This window comes from Lagenorhynchus albirostris, chromosome 15, assembly GCF_949774975.1.
Source record: "Lagenorhynchus albirostris chromosome 15, mLagAlb1.1, whole genome shotgun sequence".
Classification (NCBI taxonomy): Eukaryota; Metazoa; Chordata; class Mammalia; order Artiodactyla; family Delphinidae; genus Lagenorhynchus; species Lagenorhynchus albirostris.
In genome coordinates this window covers 59,030,725-59,049,625 of record NC_083109.1, presented here as the reverse complement: position 1 = coordinate 59,049,625, position 18,901 = coordinate 59,030,725, and the positions used below count along the sequence as shown (strand labels likewise).

The 18,901-nt window shown below is 41.7% G+C and overlaps 1 protein-coding gene across 6 annotated transcripts in view; it reads left to right on the top strand.

The window, feature by feature from the left end:
* Positions 1 to 18,901, top strand: part of TXNDC11 (thioredoxin domain containing 11) — a 67,229-nt gene that overhangs the window by 30,527 nt on the left and 17,801 nt on the right. For 5 of the 6 annotated variants that reach the window (XM_060124684.1, XM_060124685.1, XM_060124683.1 and 2 more), the window contains 2 exons: positions 15,640 to 15,752; positions 17,831 to 18,031. In XM_060124684.1, the coding sequence (XP_059980667.1) occupies positions 15,640 to 15,752; positions 17,831 to 18,031 (314 nt within the window). The remainder of the gene's footprint in view (positions 1 to 15,639; positions 15,753 to 17,830; positions 18,032 to 18,901) is intronic. The other variant, XM_060124687.1, reaches the window with a different exon arrangement.

Here is an 18,901-nt window from a genome sequence, read left to right as displayed (position 1 = left end):
AGTATCTGGTCCTTAGCCTTTGTCTACCCCTGGCAGGGTTATAAACTTGAACAAAACATTTAACTTTTCTGTGTTTGAGTTTCTCTGTCTGTAAAATTGGAGAGGGTGGAGGTAAGGGTAAATGCTTGTTTTACAAGGCCACATCATGTGTGAAGTATGTTGTGTGTGAATAAAGTAATAGTCTGAAAATCTGTAGCAGTTTAATGAGAAAACCTTTGGCTGAAAGCACCTGAAGTAAGTACTGTGTCTGTTTTCTTAAAGGCATCTACACCAGATAGTATGTACCTTGACCGACTAGCAGACACAGGTCTTCCTCTTCCCTTTTCCTGGAGCACTCTATATCTGCTGTTTTTTGTGTAGTTGGCCCTCCGTATCCACAGGTTCTTTACTTTTGGATCCAGCCAATCCTGGATCGAAAATATTAGGGAAAAGAAAATTCCAGAAAGTTCCAAAAAGCAAAAATTGAATGTATCATGTACCTGGCAACTACTTCCATAGCATTATGTTGTAATTACAACTGTTTACTTAGCATTTACAGTCTATTAGTTGTTATAAGTAATCTAGAAGTGATTTAAAGTATACCAGAGGACGTGTATAGGTTACATGCAAATACTATGCCATTTTTTTTTTTCCTTTTTTTTTTTTTTTTTTGCTGTACGCGGGCCTCTCACTGTTGTGGCCTCTCCCGTTGCGGAGCACAGGCTCAGCAGCCATGGCCCATGGGCCCAGCCGCTCCGCGGCATGTGGGATCTTCCCGGACCGGGGCACGAACCCGTGTCCCCTGCATCAGCAGGCAGACTCTCAAACACTGCGCCACCAGGGAAGCCCACTATGCCATTTTATATAAGGGACTTGAACATCCATGGATTTTGGTATCCAAGGGGAATGGGGGGCTGGAACCAATTCCCTGTGGACACCAAGGGATGACAGTACTGCATGGTGTTCTTGCTGTGGAACTGACTGCACATCTGTCCCACCAAAATTTGAGCTGGTTTGTTCAGACAGTATTTATTGAGCGCCTTGAGGCCAAGGTTTTGTTGTCTTTCTCCTACAACTCTTAACAATTTAGCTAAAAGTTTGAATGAATGACTAGTTAAATGATACTTTACCTTGAAATTGCTCAGGTTGGAGTGATTTTGGCAGAGGGATGTTGAGTCATTTTGGATCCCCTCCCACCACCACCTCTCCTCATGCCTGGCCTTTCAGGTTCCATAGACCAGTGTGCAGGAATCACTCCCACTGGACTAGATGGAGTCCCTGCCTGGCTCATTCTCCTTACTCTTTTTTCTTGGCTTCTCGCCATCCCGACACTAGAGTTCTCATGGATTGAATTGAAATTCACATGATACTTAAATGTCATCTTCAAAATACACTAAACTGTTAACTAAAGACGTCGTTTCCACTCCCTTCATTCACCTTTAGGAATTCCTAAACATAGTTGACAGGGAACCTTGTGGCATTAGTTTTCTAAGGAACACCTTTGGAAAATACTGTTGTAATGAATTTTTTAGAGGAAGAAGTAATTCCAGTGTAGGGTCCCTCTACTCCACTAGGTGGCGTCTGATGGTGCTGTGATTTGCTGGTAGAATTGAGTCAGGGCACAAGAAGCTCCCTCCTCCATATCCTTTTTCACAAATAAAGCTTTTTTGGAGCACTTTTCTGTTAGATTGTGAAACTTTGTACAACATCAAGAGGTCTGAAAAGTAGGATTTTCTTATCCTGAAAGTGACATTCTTAAAGTCATTGGAAAGACAAGGGATTGACTTCTTAGGCAAGGTTGACTCTGAAATTGCTTTATTTTCTCAGGTTCCTGGGTCTCACTCTTGGGAGTTTGGACCAAGCATTGGGTTTAACAATTCTCCGTGAATGAAACAGGTTCTAGGTCACTGGTTTTCCCACATAATCTCATTTGTTGTCACTGTACTCGCTTAAAGAGGGAAATCTTTTTCTAACTAGCTGCCTGTGTTCTGAGGCCCTCTGGGTGCTAATTAATACACATTAGAAATTCCATACCTTTTGTTCCCATACCTAAAATTGACTTTTTAATTATGTTGCTATTATTTTAGCAAGGATGTGATCATATTTCATAGGAAATGCCTTTATTCCTATTATGACATCTCTTAAGCCTTGTAAGTGCTGCTAGATAAGCACTAAGGCCAAAACCAGACATCCCCGCACTTTGAATTAGCTTCAGAAGCATGACTTATTAATTCAACAAACATTTGAGGATCCACTTTGTGCTACAGCCGTAAAGAGGAGTAAAACTTGTTCCTCACCATCGGGGTGCCACCAGCTAGTGTGGCCAACAGGTGGGCTTACCCACAATGTGAGTGCAGTGACACGTCTGTGACAGGCTTCGTCGGAGCACGGAGGTAGGGCGTCCGGATCAGTTCAGGGAAGACTGGAGGTGGGGAGGATTTCCCACGAGAATGAGGGGTCAGCCTTCAGGTAAGTGTGTAAGAAACGGGAGAGTGGAAGATAGGCGGTGTTGAGAAGAGCAAAAGGAGTGCGGAGAGCTCAGAACTAAATTTAATGCCCATTTGTAGAAACTTTGATTCCTTGAACCCGTGTATTTGAAAAATTACACCATCTTTACTTTCTAATTGTCTTGTGGTATTTTCTGCCTTTTTAAAGGTGTCCTGTTTTAGTAGTGTGTATGTGTGTGTTTTGATTTTTGATCCTATTTCTTCAAGGTTTTTGGGGGGTTTTGGTTTTTTTGTTTTGTTTAAGCTGAAATGAGACTCCTAGACAAAGAACCAAAAACACTAAAATCTTAGAAACCTCTCAGGGATCACCTTCTATAATAAAGTCACAAACTTATAGTGAAACGACTCGACTCGGTGCAGACAAACCCCGTTCTGGTCTCCACTTGACCACTTGTTATGTAACACTGAGCGTGATAAGCTGATACTGGACGGAGGGCTTTACCTGGATGATCCAGTCTTCAGTGCCACTCTTTGAAGTAGAAACTGTTATTATCTCAGTGTTACTGTCTCAGGTGAGGAAGCTGAGGCTTGGAGGAGGTTGTTAACAGAATCCAGGACGCTGTGAGGCAGAACAGTGGCTCCCCAGAGATGTCCACATTCTAATCCCCAGGACCTGTGAATATGTTACATTACATGGCAAGAGAAAATTGAGGTTGCCTATGGATTTGGGTTGCTAATCAACTGACATTGAGAAAGGGAGATTATCCTGGATTATCTGAGTAGGCCCAGTGTAATCAGAACGATTCTTAAAAGTGGCATTGAGAGGCAAAGAATATTGTCAGAGTGAAGCAGTATGAGAAGGACTTGTCCGGCCATTACTGGTTTTGAAACGGAAAGGGCCACAAGCCAATGCAGGTAGCCTCAAGCCAAGGAATGCAGGTAGCCTCTAAATGGTAGGAAAGGCAAGGAGATGCATTCTCCCCTAGAGCCTCCAGAAGGAACATTACCTGCTGTACCTTGATTTTAGCCCAATGAGGCCCATTTTGGACTTCGACCTCCAGAACTGTAAGATAAACTTATGTTTTTTTAAACTACTAAGTTAGTGGTAATTTGTTACAGCAGAAATAGCAACTTGATATAGTCACGTACCAGTAAATGAGGAGTGAGATAGGAATCCAGGACCACATCACTCCATCTGCCTCTGTAATCTCCGGAGGTGGGACAGGTGGCACAATATGGTGATTCCTACCTCCTGGTCTTTGCCCATGATACTGCTTAAAATGCAATGCCTTGCCCTAGTTATTATCTGCCTTCCTAATTTTTCAAGGCCTAACTGAAGTCCTCTGGGATTTGTAAATATTGCCCAGCCAGCATGATGTCTGGCACACTGTGGACATCAAGTGGAGATTTCCATCCACTGGCTCCCTTCTTGGAACTCCTGTTGCACTCGTTGGCTGTGTCTCCCACTTAGCAACCAACGTTGTTTTCTGATTTTCCCTTAGACTTTAGTAGTATCTTCCTAACAAGTAGGCAGAAACTGACTGTCCTGATCAGTCATGTTAGTGGCAGCTGTCCTGTGTGACCACAGCTCACCAGTCACCCCTTCTCACTGGTCTTCAGGTTCCCCATCTGCAGGATAAGGGAACTTTACCCCAGTTGCCTCTAAAGGAAACTTCAGCTTGAAAATGCATTGGCCCTTGGCCTGTTTTTTTTTAGACCTGGGAGCTAAGAATTGTTTTTATATTTGTAAAGAGTTATTTAAGAAAGAAGAATATGTGACACCTATGCTAGACCCTAAGAGCAGCATAAGAGGGGATGGAGGAGGGATTTCTAAGCAGATGTGTTTCTTTTGTGAAGTCTTTGCCTCCCTGAGGGTTTTTTGTTTTTTTTTTTTTAAAAGGAATTTAATTGAAATACACACAAGGGACATATTTGAATTGATCATTTTAATATTATGCTCTGGTTAAATGAGAACAATGGTGTGAGGGTGTTAAGTTTACTGTCATGTCAGTATATAGAACAGTGCATATTTCTATAGTTTATGTTCCCCTAAAATGATGTATTTGGAACTATATTTTTCTTGCCCTCCTCTCTAACTCACAAGAAAGAGAAAAATCACAGCTAAGGAGTTAAATGTTTACTTAGAGTTTAGCAGTATTTTGGCATGTACCAGAATGTGCATATTGTATCTCTGGTGCCCATATGCCAGAGTTTTTTCCTAGATAATTGCTTTGTGCTTTATATTAAGAATTTTGAGGGAGTTCCCTGGTGGTCTGGTGGTCAGGATTCAGTGCTTTCACTGCTGTGGCCCGGGTTCAATCCCTGGTTGGGGAACTGAGATCCTACAAGGCATGTGGCGCAGCCAAAAATAGAAAAAAGAAAAGAGAATTTTGACAGTATACAAATCTCAGTCAGATTTCTGTGGAAAAAAATGCAAGCAATAGCTATAGTTCATACATTGAAAACAAACATTTCTATAAACTACTGCATTTCTTTGAAGATTTTTTCATTTTAATGAATGTATTTAAAGTGTGTGAAATCATCTAGCGAATGATGATGAATCACCATGTAAATGCTGAGTAATCTTGGAGGGGCTGTTGTTATTCCTTCTTATATAATCCTGTCGTTTTCCTTTTTCTTCCTTGTCCAAAACCTTGTAAAAAAGAGTGGGAAAGCAGAAGTTAATAAAAATGGCAGAGTATAGAGTAAAATGAGAATCGTTGCCAGGGTGGAAGGTACCACAATACAGGTTTGCCTTTGGGGGTGTCACTACTTCCCAGAGTAAAGTGAGAGAGGGCTTCCCTGGTGGCGCAGTGGTTGAGAGTACGCCTGCCGATGCAGGGGACACGGGTTTGTGCCCCGGTCCGATGGTGAGGAACAAGTTTTACTCCTCTTTACGGCTGTAGCACAAAGTGGATCCTCAAATGTTTGTTGAATTAATAAGTCATGCTTCTGAAGCTAATTCAAAGTGCGGGGATGTCTGGTTTTGGCCTTAGTGCTTATCTAGCAGCACTTACAAGGCTTAAGAGATGTCATAATAGGAATAAAGGCATTTCCTATGAAATATGATCACATGCCACGGAGCGGCTGGGCCCGTGAGCCATGGCCACTGAGCCTGCGCGTCCGGAGCCTGTGCTCCGCAACAGGAGAGGCCACAACAGTGAGAGGCCCGCGTACCGCAAAAAAAAAAAAAAAAAAAGAAGTGAGAGAATTTTTCCCAGGGAGTAAATAACTTAGCCATGTAGATTAAAAGCCATGTGACTTAACCCAGTGGTATTCAGTTTTGAAGTATTTCATGGTTTATTTGTTAGCAGTTTCCTTTATCAGTATTTTTCTTGACCTGATATTCCATTTTGTCCTATGATCCCTGAGAGATTAGCTCACATGAAAGCCTCCTGGAGAGCAGATGGCCATTCCTGATGTAAAAATTTCCATGTTGTTCAGTTCCAGCATTTCTGCTCATTATTTCATTGTATCCTTGGGTACCTTACTTTGTAGGACACCAAGTGCTGTTTACTCTAGCCCTCTGAGAGAGAATTAATTTCAGAAGCTCGGCAGTTTATACCCAGAGTCACAAGGTTTAGAGTCCCACCTTTTCCTTTCCGAAGGAGAGAGTGGGACACATTCTTTAAAATAATCATTCTCTGCTCTTAAAAATAATCATTCACGAAAAAATCTTTGTCTTATGTTTCCTTCCCAGATAATTGTCCATTATTAAGATTTACTGGCTAATGGGCTTATTATCTTAGCCTAATCTTCTTCCTGAGTTACATGAATCTTGCTTTTTCATCATTGCCACCTTGGCACAGTCCAGTAGAACTATAAGATGAACGATGGAGGTATTTAAAAATTTCCTGGTGGCTGTGTTAAAATTTAAGAAGAAATAGGTAAAATTAATTTAATAATTTATATTTTATTTAACCCAGTGTACCCAAATTATTAGCATTTCAACATGTAATCAGCATAAAAACTATTGAGATATTTAACTTTTTTTTTTTGAACCAAGTCTTTTATACTTAACAGCCCCATCTCAATTCAGCTGCTAAATGTTCATTGGACATACTTGATCTGTATTTAGAGTTCATAAAATTTACAGTTGAAAAAGTGATTTATATACCAAATATTTATATTGTTTCATTTTACTTATTTTATTGAAATATAGTTGATTTACAATATTATATTAGCTTCAGGTTACATACCCATGTTGTCTTAAACATACTTAAACATTTTCTGATAACTGAATTGAGTATCACTTTTAAATTAAATTAATTAAAATCAAATAAAGTTAAAATTTAGTCCCTCGGTTGCTCATATTTCAAGTGCTCATTAGCCACATATGGTTAGTGGCTACGACATAGGACAGTGTACTCAGGGCCTAGGCCTCATTATCCAAGTATCCTGGGGAAAACAGTTATTTCCTAAGATACTGAGTCTCCCTCCTGCAGGCACATCCTTGAGTTAATGCTTCAGAGTGTCCTCCTGGTAGGTAGTCTTGGTAATCTGGTAGTTGCTGAGTGCGAATTGTGTAGCTTTGCTTCTGGCAGGACGCTTTATTATTAACTTTAAAGCACAGTTAAAAATATATTAGTAGAAAATAATCTGAAATAAATATATATATACATATGTACATATCTGAATCACTTTGCTATACACTTGAAACATACAATATTGTAAATCAACTGTACTTCAATAAAAAGAAAAAACTATTCTCTTTTGCTAACAGAAGAAACGAATTCTTGTTCTTTCTGGAATGTTTGAGAATTTTAATATTTTGCCTCACTGAGGTCTTGCCTCAGAATGTGTTTGCTTTACCTTAATACTGAACTGAAGTTTTAATATTAAAAATTGAATTTAAAGCAGTGGTTTTAAGCAAAATGAAGTAGTCTGATATTAAAACATTAGGCAGTGGCCAAAAACAAAAAACCTGAATGCACACCAGAAAGGTCACAAGTGAGCCAGATGAATCTGAATGGAAACCAGATGGAATTTCAGATCTTTCCATTCTCGATGCATCCTTGGTGGTTGCCATGAGGTAAATGGTGACAGTGGCGTGTCGAAGGTACAAGAAGGTCAGCGGAAGCTCCACCTATGGGGGCGTGGGAAGCAGGGGTAGAGCATTCTGTTAGTGGCAGAAAAGAACCCTAGTCTCATAAAAGATAGCAAAGGGTAAACCTACAATACATGCTAAAAGTAGACAATGTTTAATGGATCAAAGAAAGGCTGTTTGTTACTCAAAGCACACAGACAGTGAATCAGCATGATAGTATTCATTCTGCTCACCCCACGTCTCATGGGGAGCCTAGTGGTGGCTGTGTGTGCAGTGGGTTGCCTTGTAGCTGAGGGACACAGGGCCAAGGACTCAGCACCTTTTGTAGCAGGCAGCAGTCTTCATGCTGTGGTCACCTTGACCTACTTAGTGTCTATGTGACCTGCTACAGAAACTGCTCAGTAACTACTGCCTTCACCCAGGTGTTCTTTCAAGATGTTGTTACATCTTGCAGGTGTCTTTCTGACACCTTGCACTGGATGGTTAATAGAGACTATAACTGGCCAGTTACCTGGCTAACAGTTTATTGAGATTTTTTTTTTCTTTATTATGTTGAGGTAGGTTTCCTCTTTGCCCACTTTCTGGAGAATTTTTATCATAAATGGGTGTTGAATTTTGTCAAAAGCTTTTTCTGCATCTATTGAGATGATCATATGGTTTTTGTTCTTCAATTTGTTAATATGGTTTATCACATTGATTGATTTGCATATATTGAAGAGTCCTTGCATCCCTGGATAAATCCCACTTGATCATGGTGTATGATCTTTTAGTATGTTGTTGGATTCTGTTTGCTAGTATTTTGTTGAGGATTTTTGCATCTATATTCATCAGTGATATTGGTCTGTAATTTTCTTTTTTTGTAGTATCTTTGTCTGGCTTTGGTATCAGGGTGATGGTGGCCTCATAGAATGATTTTGGGAGTGTTCCTTCCTCTGCAGTTTTTTGGAAGAGTTTGAGAAGGATGGGTGTTAGCTCTTCTCTAAATGTTTGATAGAATTCACCTGTGAAGCCATCTGGTCCTGGACTTTTGTTTGTTGGAAGATTTTTTATCACAGTTTCAATTTCATTACTTATGATTGGTCTGTTCATATATTCTATTTTTTCCTGGTTCAGTCTTGGAAGGTTCTACCTTTCTAAGAATTTGTCCATTTCTTCCAGGTTGTCCATTTTATTGGCATAGAGTTGCTTGTAGTAGTCTCTTAGGATGCTTTGTTTTTCTGTGGTGTCTGTTGTAACTTCTCCTTTTTCATTTCTAATTTTATTGATTTGAGTCTTCTCCTCCTTGATGAGTCTGGCTAATGGTTTATCAATTTTGTTTATCTTCTCAAAGAACCAACTTTTAGTTTTATTGATCTTTGCTATTGTTTTCTTTGTTTCTATTTCATTTATTTCTGCTCTGATCTTTATGATTTCTTTCCTTTTGCTAACTTTGGGTTTTGTTTGTTCTTCTTTCTCTAGTTCCTTTAGGTGCAAGGTTAGATTGTTTATTTGAGATTTTTTTGTTTCTTGAGGTAGGCTTGTATTGCTATAAACTTCCCTCTTAGAACTGCTTTTGCTGCATCCCATAGGTTTTGGGTCGTCGTGTCTCCATTGTCATTTGTCTCTAGGTATTTTTTGATTTCTTCAGTGATCTCTTGGTTATTTAGTAACGTATTGTTTAGCCTCCATGTGTTTGTTTTTTACGTTTTTTTCCCTGTAATTCACTTCTAGTCTCATAGCATTGTGGTCAGAAAAGATGCTTGATATGATTTCAGTTTTCTTAAATTTACTGAGGCTTGATTTGTGACCCAAGATGTGATCTATCCTGGAGAATGTTCCGTGTGCACTTGAGAAGAAAGTGTAATCTACTGTTTTTGGATGGAATGTCCTATAAATATCAATTAAATCTATCGGGTCTATTGTGTCATTTAAATCTTGTCTTTCCTTGTTAATTTTCTGTTTGGATGATCTGTCCATTGGTGTAACTGAGGTGTTATTAAAGTCCCCCACTAGTATTGTGTTACTGTCGATTTCCTCTTTTATAGCTGTTAGCAGTTGCCTTATGTATTGAAGTGCGCCTATGTTGGGGGCATATATATTTATAATTGTTATATCTTCTTCTTGGATTGATCCCTTGATCATTATGTAGTGTCCTCCCTTGTCTCTTGTAACATTCTTTATTTTAAAGTATTTTATCGGGTATGAGTATTGCTACTCCAGCTTTCTTTTGATTGCCATTTGCATGGAATATCTTTTTCCATCCCCTCACTTTCAGTCTGTATGTGCCCCTAGGTCTGAAGTGCGTCTCTTGTAGACAGCATATATATGGGTCTTGTTTTTGTATCCATTCAGAAAGCCTGTGTCTTTTGGTTGGAGGATTTAATCCATACATGTTTAAGGTAATTATCGATATGTATGTTCCTATGACCATTTTCTTAAATGTTTTGGGTTTGTTTTTGTAGGTCCTTTTCTTCTCTTGTTTCCCACTTAGAGAGGTTCCTTTAGCACTTGTTGTAGAGCTGTTTTGGTGGTGCTGAACTCTCTTAACTTTCGCTTGTCTGTAAAGCTTTTGATTTCTCCATCGAATCTGAATGAGATCCTTGCAGGGTGGAGTAATCTTGGTTGTAGGTTCTTCCCTTTCATCACTTTAAGTATATCATGCGACTCCCTTCTGGCTTGTAGAGTTTCTGCTGAGAAAACAGCTGTTAACCTTATGGGAGTTCCCTTGTATGTTATTTGCCATTTTTCCCTTGCTGCTTTCAGTAATGTTTCTTTGTCTTTAATTTTTGCCAGTTTGATTACTGCGTGTCTCGGCATGTTTCTCCTTGGGTTTATCCTGTATGGGACTCTCTACACTTCCTGGATTTCCTTTCCCATGTTAGGGAAGTTTTCGACTATAATCTCTTCAAATATTTTCTTGGGTCCTTTCTTCTCCTTCTGGGACCCCTATAATGCGAATGTTTTTGCATTTAATGTTGTCCCAGGGGTCTCTTAGGCTGTCTTCATTTCTTTTCATTCTTTTTTCTTTATTCTGTTCTGCAGCAGTGAATTCCACCATTCTGTCTTCCAGGTCACTTATCCGTTCTTCTGCCTGTTATTCTGCTATTGATTTCTTCTAGTGTAGTTTTCATTTCAGTTATTGTATTGTTTATCTCTGTTTGTTTGTTTTTTAATTCTTCTAGATCTTTGTTAAACATTTCTTGCATCTTCTCGATATTTGCCTCCATTCTTTTTCCGAGGTCCTGGATCATCTTTACTATCATTATTCTGAATTATTTTTCTGGAAGGTTGCCTATCTCTACTTCATTAAGTTGTTTTTCTGGGGTTTTATCTTGTTCCTTCATCTGGTACATAGCCCTCTGCCTTTTCATCTTGTCTATCTTTCTGTGAATGTGGTTTTTGTTCCACAGGCTGCAGGATTGTAGTTCTTCTGCTGTCTGTACTGTGGTGGATGAGGCTATCTAAGAGACTTGTGCAAGTTTGGAAATTTTATTATTATTTTATTGATTTATTATTATTTTTTGTGGTACGCGGGCCTCTCACTGTTGTGGCCTCTCCTGTTGCGGAGCACAGGCTCCGGACGTGCAGGCTCAGTGGCCATGGCTCATGGGCCTAGCCTGCTCCGCGGCATGTGGGATCTTCCTGGACCGGGGCATGAACCCATGTCCCCTGCATCTCCAGGCAGACTCTCAACCACTGCGCCACCAGGGAAGCCCATATTATTATTATTATTAACTGAATAGGATCATGCCATTGTGTTGGACCATTGTTGGGGGAGGGGAGAACATGATTCTGAATTTATTTTTAATTATTAACACATTCAAAGACCTTAATTAAAGTATTAAAGCTTCATTCATTTTAGGACAAAATTACTCATTTTATAAATGACAAAAGCCCCTATTGTAGAAAGCCCTGGAGCCCTGCTTAACAGAATGTTCTGGATATGGAGATGAGAAGTTTTACTTTCTTGTGTATTTTGACACTGTAAACTTTCTCTGCTAATTCATGTACTCCTTGTACACATGGGACTGCAAACTTAAGCTGCTTCTTCCAGCAAGATTTCCACTGTATGCAGGAACTTTAAAAATGTGTGATTTTTGTAAATTTCTCTGTAAAAAATAAAATTTTGAAATTATAACATGTTTAGGCATGTTAGAATCTGCTCTGTGCAGGCGGCTGTCCATTCTTTTTTTTTTTTTTTTTTTTTGCGGTACACGGGCCTGTCACTGTTGTGGCCTCTCCTGCTGCACAGCACGGGCTCCGGACGTGCAGGCTCAGCGGCCATGGCTCACGGGCCCAGCTGCTCTGCGGCATGTGGGATCTTCCCGGACTGGGGCACGAACCTGCGTCCTCTACATCGGCAGGTGGACTCTCAACCACTGCGCCACCAGGGAAGCCCTGTCCATTCTTATTAATGCAGTTAACAGGTTTTTGAATGAACCCTTTCAACTTTTGAGTCAAGCTGTCACTACTTATTCCTCTGCTCCAATAAATCACGTTGGTGACTTTGGCGGACTATCAAATGAGTTTCCTACTGGCTGCTTTTCCTTCACTCCTCTCTTTATTGATGCCAGTCTACCAAAATTCAGCCCTCTCCTGGAGAGTGGTGTCTTTGCTTCTACCAATTCATATCCTCTCTTGGGTCCTGCTTTTTCTTCTGACAGCTTTGGAATCTGAACTTATATATTATGCCTTTTTTTTTTTTTTTTTTTTCGGTATGCAGGCCTCTCACTGTTGTGGCCTCTCCCATTGCGGAGCACAGGCTCTGGACGCGGGCACAGCGGCCATGGCTCACGAGCCCAGCTGCTCTGCGGCATGTGGGATCTTCCCGGACCGGGGCACGAATCCGTGTCCCCTGCATCGGCAGGTGGACTCTCAAGCACTGTGCCACCAGGGAAGCTCTATGCCATTTTTTTAAATTTAAATTTTGAACTAATTTTATGCTTGCAGAAAAGTTGGAAGAATAGAACAGGGAGTTTCCTAACGTCCTGCCTTCACTTAGCTTCCCCCATTGTTAACATATTATTTAACCATTTGTTAGGGTGCTTTTGCCAAAACTAAGAAATTAACATTGGTGCAGGATTATTAACTAAACTGCAGACGTTATTGAATTTTGCCAGTGTTTTCACTAATGACTGTTTTCTGTTCCAGGATCTGATCTGGGATCCTACATCACATTTAATTAGTCTCCTCCTATAACAATTCCTCCCTCTTTCCTTGTCTTTCATGATATTGACACTTTTGAAAAATACTGGTTGTTTATTTTGTTGCTCAAATTGTTCTGGCTTTGGCCATTAGGAGCATCTTAGGTTGGCGCCTGTGTCCTTTGAACATATCCCCCTCCTTTTATGAGCACATCTTTCGTTCTGACTTGACAAGATGTTTCAGGCTCATCTTGTACTTCCTTTGCCCCAGCTCTGGGATCAGCCTCTTCTCCAATAAGCCCTGGTTTCTTTTTATTGGAGAGTGACATTTAGAAACCCAGATCTGGGTACAAGATATGCTCTTCAGTATTAGGTGTCATTACTTCTAGGCCCTTTCAGCAGAAAGAGCTAGGACATATATGTATTTATACCCACACACATGCATGCCTCCATAGTTCTATATCTGTTATCTGTGTCATAAGTCGTAAGGTTATACAAAAGTTCATAAGTTTATACTAATTTTTTCTGATTCCAGTTTAACACCGCAGAGTTTATTTTAGATTTCCCCTCTTCGTATGTAACTTTTCTCCTGCCCTGAGAAGCCTGGCTCTCATCGTCTTTAGTTTTACAGTATTCAGTCAAGATACCGTTTGCTGTTCTCTTCTGGTTCAGTTCTTTCTCCCCACTCACCACCCCTTCACTGAGGTGTGATGCATTTGCAGTACAGCTAGGTTGGTTTGTTAGTGCTTGTGTTCCCCACTGGATCCCCACACATGCTGGTTGGTATCATGATTTTAGTTTTTGCGTGTGTGAAGGCTGTGAGCTTTGCCGTGGTTCTGATACTCAGAGGAAGGTCAGGCTGCCTCACCCCTGTTCTCCAGTTCCCATTACCCACCCACCCCCTTTGCCACCCACCCTGTAAGTAAGCCATTTCCGTCATTTCTGGTTTATTCTTTTTTTTCTTTAATATTTATTTATTTACTTATTTTTATTTGGCTGTGCCAGGTCTTACAATTGTGATGCACGGGATCTTTGTTGCGGCACGCGAGATCCAGTTCCCCGATCAGGGATTGAACCCGGGCCCCCTGCATTGGGAGCGTGGAGTCTTAGCCACTGTGCCACCAGGGAAGCCCCATTTCTGATTTCCTCTTCTTGTGTTTCTTTGGTTTTGTGCCATTTTAAACTCATCAGGTTTGTGCTAGATTGTCCAGCCGCTGTTAGGGACACGGTCACTCTCACCTCATCCTCAACAGCCACTCCTCCTCTGAGAGGAAGATGCCGCCACTGCTGGAAGATGGGCCGTGTGGTTAAGCTAGAAACTTCGTGTGTTTAGCACCTACATATTTTAACTACTTAGATATCAGTTGGTAGCATTTAAAGTTTAACTGATATTTTATTTAACGTTTGCTAATAAAGCAGAAAGGGGATAAGAAAGAATGCACCTTTTCCTACACTGCCTTATCCACCTCCTTTAATACTAGATATTTTAGTCAGTTCTTAATCACACAAATATTACATTAAATATACTCCTTGGGGGGGGGAAAGAAAGCTTCACACCTAAGGATAAAGTCCCCTTTGATCTCCATCCCCCAACACGAAACAATTTTTATTATCCTTTCAGATTCTGTATACATTTCTAAACATACGTGCCTGAAGGGGAAAACATTTTATGTGTGACGCTTTTTTCCACATAAAAGGTGTACTTTATCTTTCTTCAGCTTGCTTTTTTTCTCATATGTGTCTTAGAAAATCTATTCATGTTGTATAGATAGCCCTGCCCCACTGTTTTTAACAGCTGCAGAGTACTTCTTGGTGACTGTCCTTGCTTGTCTCTTGGTGCACATGTGTAGACACTAAGAAGTGGAGCTGTGGGGCTGCAGGCTGTGTCCCTGTCCCACTGTGGTCACTACAGCAGATGCTCTCCCAAGCGGCTGCCATTTTACCCTTTCCACCAGCTTTGCATCAGAGTACTCGTTTCTCTGCTGGGCATCAATATTTGGTATTTCCTGTGTCTCAAATTTTGGGCATTTTGAAGGTGAAAAGTGGCATTTTGTTCTCATTTGCTTTCCTCTGAAATAGTGAGGTTGAGTGTATTTTTAGCCTTTTATATTTCTTTTTCTGTGATTTGACCATTTTTAACTGCTTTCTTTTTCTTACTAATTTATATGAGTTACTATATATGCTAGATTGATTCATTTAACTAATATTTATTAATCAAGAGGTCAATATGCAGATGCCCAGACACTGCTTTAGGTGCTGGGGTAACAGCAATAAACAAGGTTTCTAATTTCACAGAACTTAAGAGGAAGTTAGACCAAAGAAAATCTAAATAAATCAGTAGGATTATGTACCAGTTAATAAGTGCTATTAAAAAATTAGAGTAGGGCTTCCCTGGTGGCGCAGTGGTTGGGAGTCCACCTGCCGATGCAGGGGACACGGGTTCGTGCCCTGGTCCGGGAAGATCCCACATGCCACGGAGTGGCTGGGCCCGTGAGCCATGGCCACTGAGCCTGCGCGTCCAGAGCCTGTGCTCTGCAGCGGGAGAGGCCACAACAGTGAGAGGCCCGCGTACCACAACAACAACAAAAAAAATTAGAGTAATGGTAGAGAGAGGACCTGAGTCAGGAGGGAGCCCCAGTTTCCCCTTCCAGACCATCCTCTGAGTGTTCTCCCAGAGGCGGGTGGTCAGGGAGGGCTTCTCAGAGAAGGTGGGGTCAGAGCTGAGATCTGAATGATGAGAAGGAATTGGCCGTGGAAGTGTCCAGACAGAACAGCATGTGCCTGGGCTTCCAGGTGGGGCTAGTGAGTCGGGGGGACACGGACGGACACAGTGCAAGTGCTTGTCAGAGACAGGTGCACAGGAGTAGACATGAGGTCTGTTTCAGGAGGTTGTTTCTTCGGCTTCTCCTTTTCTGTCTAGGCTAGGTGCCCAAAAAGAGCTTTGCTCTGGGGAATTTGTGCGTCAGGATTTGATCACCGGGTTTTGTGGTTGTTTTAAAGCATAGGCTTTTTCTTTTTAATAAAGGAAAATTTTCTGTTTCAGATTACCTAGGAACAGTACGATTTGGGGTTATCACAAATAAACATCTTGCGAAACTGGTATCCTTAGTACACTCTGGAAGTGTGTATTTACATAGACATTTCAACACATCACTTGTAAGTATTTTGAAATCACGTTTATATTAGCGCAGTGGTTCTAAACCTTGTTTGGATCACAGACTTCTTTGAGAATTGGATAAAATCTATGGATACTCTCTCTAGGGGAGTGCACATGATTTTATATTGCAAACTGAGAGTCCCTACAGCCCCTCTGTAGAGCCCATGCCCCTGGTTTAGAACTCATGCATTAGAGGGCTCTTGGATTTAACATCTAGAAATTCTGTTTATATTCTTAGATTTTGATACAGCCTTGTTAGTTTTCCTTCTTGGATGAAATTGCAGCTACTCTGTTGGAGAAGTGTTACTCTGGGCCCATGTTCTCAGAGGTTAAGCTTCCTTTGGGCAATGTTCTTTCTTCATTTGCTCCATTTATCAAGAGTAGTAATGTGACATGCTTTTCTCCTTTAGCTGATGAAATGGATTTTGAAGTTCTTGTCAAGTCACAGTGAGAAGTTGTTGGCTTTCCGCCCCAGAGAGCCTCGTTTTCCATTGTTGTCTTTGTTCCCTGATTTTATTTGCTTTCTGGTGGACCAGCCCCAACTCAGCTATTTCTGAGCTTTTGACCTGTATCCTGCTTAGTGCTGTGCTTCTGCTCTGTTTATTGCTACTTCCTCAGTCTCAGCACTGAGTTTATTTTTCTTCAGTATTTTCTCTCTCTGACTTCATTGATGGTGTCAGTGACTTACAGGTCGAGTGAAGACCAGATCTCCCGTACCCAGTGTGCCCAGCCCTTTAATCACACGCTCCCCTCGGCTCAGTGTGCAGACCTCATGCTGTTAGACCCTCCTGGGGGGCGCCCTCAGTGCCAGTCACCCTGGCTTCTGCATATCTCTGTATCCCAGATGGCTTTACTTCTCGCAGTTTATATTCCCAAAGTCAAATGTATTTCTGTGTTTTCCAGATAGAAATGTTGATTATGTTTTTTCAGACTCCCACCATCCCACTTTGGGAATCACTGCTGTGATGGTTTCTCCGACCACCCACCCACTCTCCTTGTTTCTCTGTCTAAGCTTCTTTTGACTTCATCTGCCTTTGCTATCCTTTTCCTTCATCCTTCCTTTATAGCATGCTATACAACCAACATATATCATGTTTATGTATAGTAAAGGGTACTGAGGAAGAAATTTAAAATAGACGGAGAAAAGAAGGTAGGACTGAGAATGATACTGAAAAAGATATTGGGTTTACTGCATCAGTTCCATACTTTTTAAGGTTGGTTGGTTGGTTGGTGTAGCAGCAGAATTCCTTTTAGCAAATGAAATAATACTGGGATACCAGTATTTTTAAAAAATAAAAGCAGTAGACATCTTTGTTGTAAGCCAATTTAAACCTGTATTTTGGGGAGTGTAAAATACCTCATTTTGTGGAACTCTCCAAAGCATTCTGTGGGGAGTTTTGTTTGAAACCCAGTGATTTATATCACTGGAATTTCAAAAATAATTTTATGTTGACGTACTCTTGATTATTATAGGAAAACAAAGCAAAAAATCTAGGTGTATCTCTCCTTCATTCTGTACACATAAAATGTGACCCGTGGCCTTGTACAAGTTCTAGGTTACTCATGGATTCATGCAAATATTTGTTGAGTTCCCGCTCTGTGCCAGGTGTTCTGGTCACTGGGGGTACATGTGAGCAAGGCAGATCCAAACTTCTGCCCTAACAGAGGGTCCCCAGGGACCAAGTTAAACATGATTTTACCAAGGTAAAAATTATCCTTGACTCCATCATTTCTATTCCCTTAGAGCTCCCCTTGCGCAGGGTGGTAGAGGTCATTGTTGCCAGCAGCAGGCAAGGAGGCTTATTTGTTGATAGACGAGTCTGTCTAAAGGGAAAAAGATGAACCACATGATATGCAAGTCACCTCTTACAGCTGCTTTTGCTTTTCCGAGCTGCTTGTGAGGAAGCGCTGTGTCTGGAGAAGTAGAGCCAGGGTTTAGCTGCACAGGCAGGGACAGGTCGTGTCACTGCTCTGAGCCTCATTTTCCTCACCTGTGAAGTGTGGGGTTGAGGACGGGGCTGAGGATGTGCTTTGATCCTGCCCTGCCTTTTATCCTCTGTGCGTTTGTCCTTCCCAGGTCTTTCCCAGGGAGGTCATCAACTACACAGCTGAGAACATCTATAAGTGGGCCTTAGAAAACCGAGAGATGCTCCTTCGATGGCTGCGGCCCCACGGCGGCAAGAGTCTCCTGCTGAACAATGAACTGAAGAAGGGACCAGCACTTTTTGTATTTATACCTTTTAATCCCTTAGCCGAAAGTCATCCTTTAATAGATGAGGTAAGAGTCATAATGGTAAAAGGTGTCTCATAAGGAGTCGGAGAAACTCATTAACTTAGCCTTTTCTCATTCCGCGATCAGAGTAGTCTTCCCTAGCCGCCGAGCGGCCGCCAGGAGCAGCTGCTGCGTTTCTGCGTTTCTGGCGTTACTTCTTTCTCCTGTAAGTGAGCAGGAGAGCCCGTGCCTTGGGTAGGACTCACCACAGCCTCTCTGGCCACATTACTGACAGCTGCTCAGGTCTGCTGAGTCGGAGGGGACAGGGAAGGCAAACTGTGCCTCTCTGGAAAAGGACCAGATGGCTCTCTTCCTGCGGTGATGGATGCCCGGGAGAGGGGCAGAGGGGATGGTAGGGTTTAGTGTGGCAGGGTTTAGTGTGGCCTTTGGGATTCTGTTGTCGCGGGGGTTTGATCAGACTGTTGGCCCTGGCCACTCTCAGCCCAGCAGCCAGCAGCAGTGGTGGTGACCTTGGGATCCCATGTTTTTCTAAACCTTGCATGTCTCACAGAGCAGTTTTCGGAGACAACCGCCATCAGGAGTCAGCCCCTCCCTGCTGCCTTTTCTGCTTCATCTGGTGCATTCACTGTCTCTGGGTGTGAGTTTATTTTATACATGGGATTGTTCGAGGCACTTAGAGCAATAACAATCAGCCGAGAACGCCTGGGATTGCTAAATTGGATTTACTGGGAGTTTTATTTTTTCCTTCCCTCAAGGATCCTTTAATTGGCCCAAACCAATTTCAGACAGCCAGTGAATCACTGGCCAGGCTGCCTAGATGCGGCCTCTCCCAAGCCCTCCACATGAGCCTGATGGCCTGCTTTCCTGAGGGAGCCGGGAGGCAGGATTCTCCTTTCCTGAGGGAGCCGGGAGGCC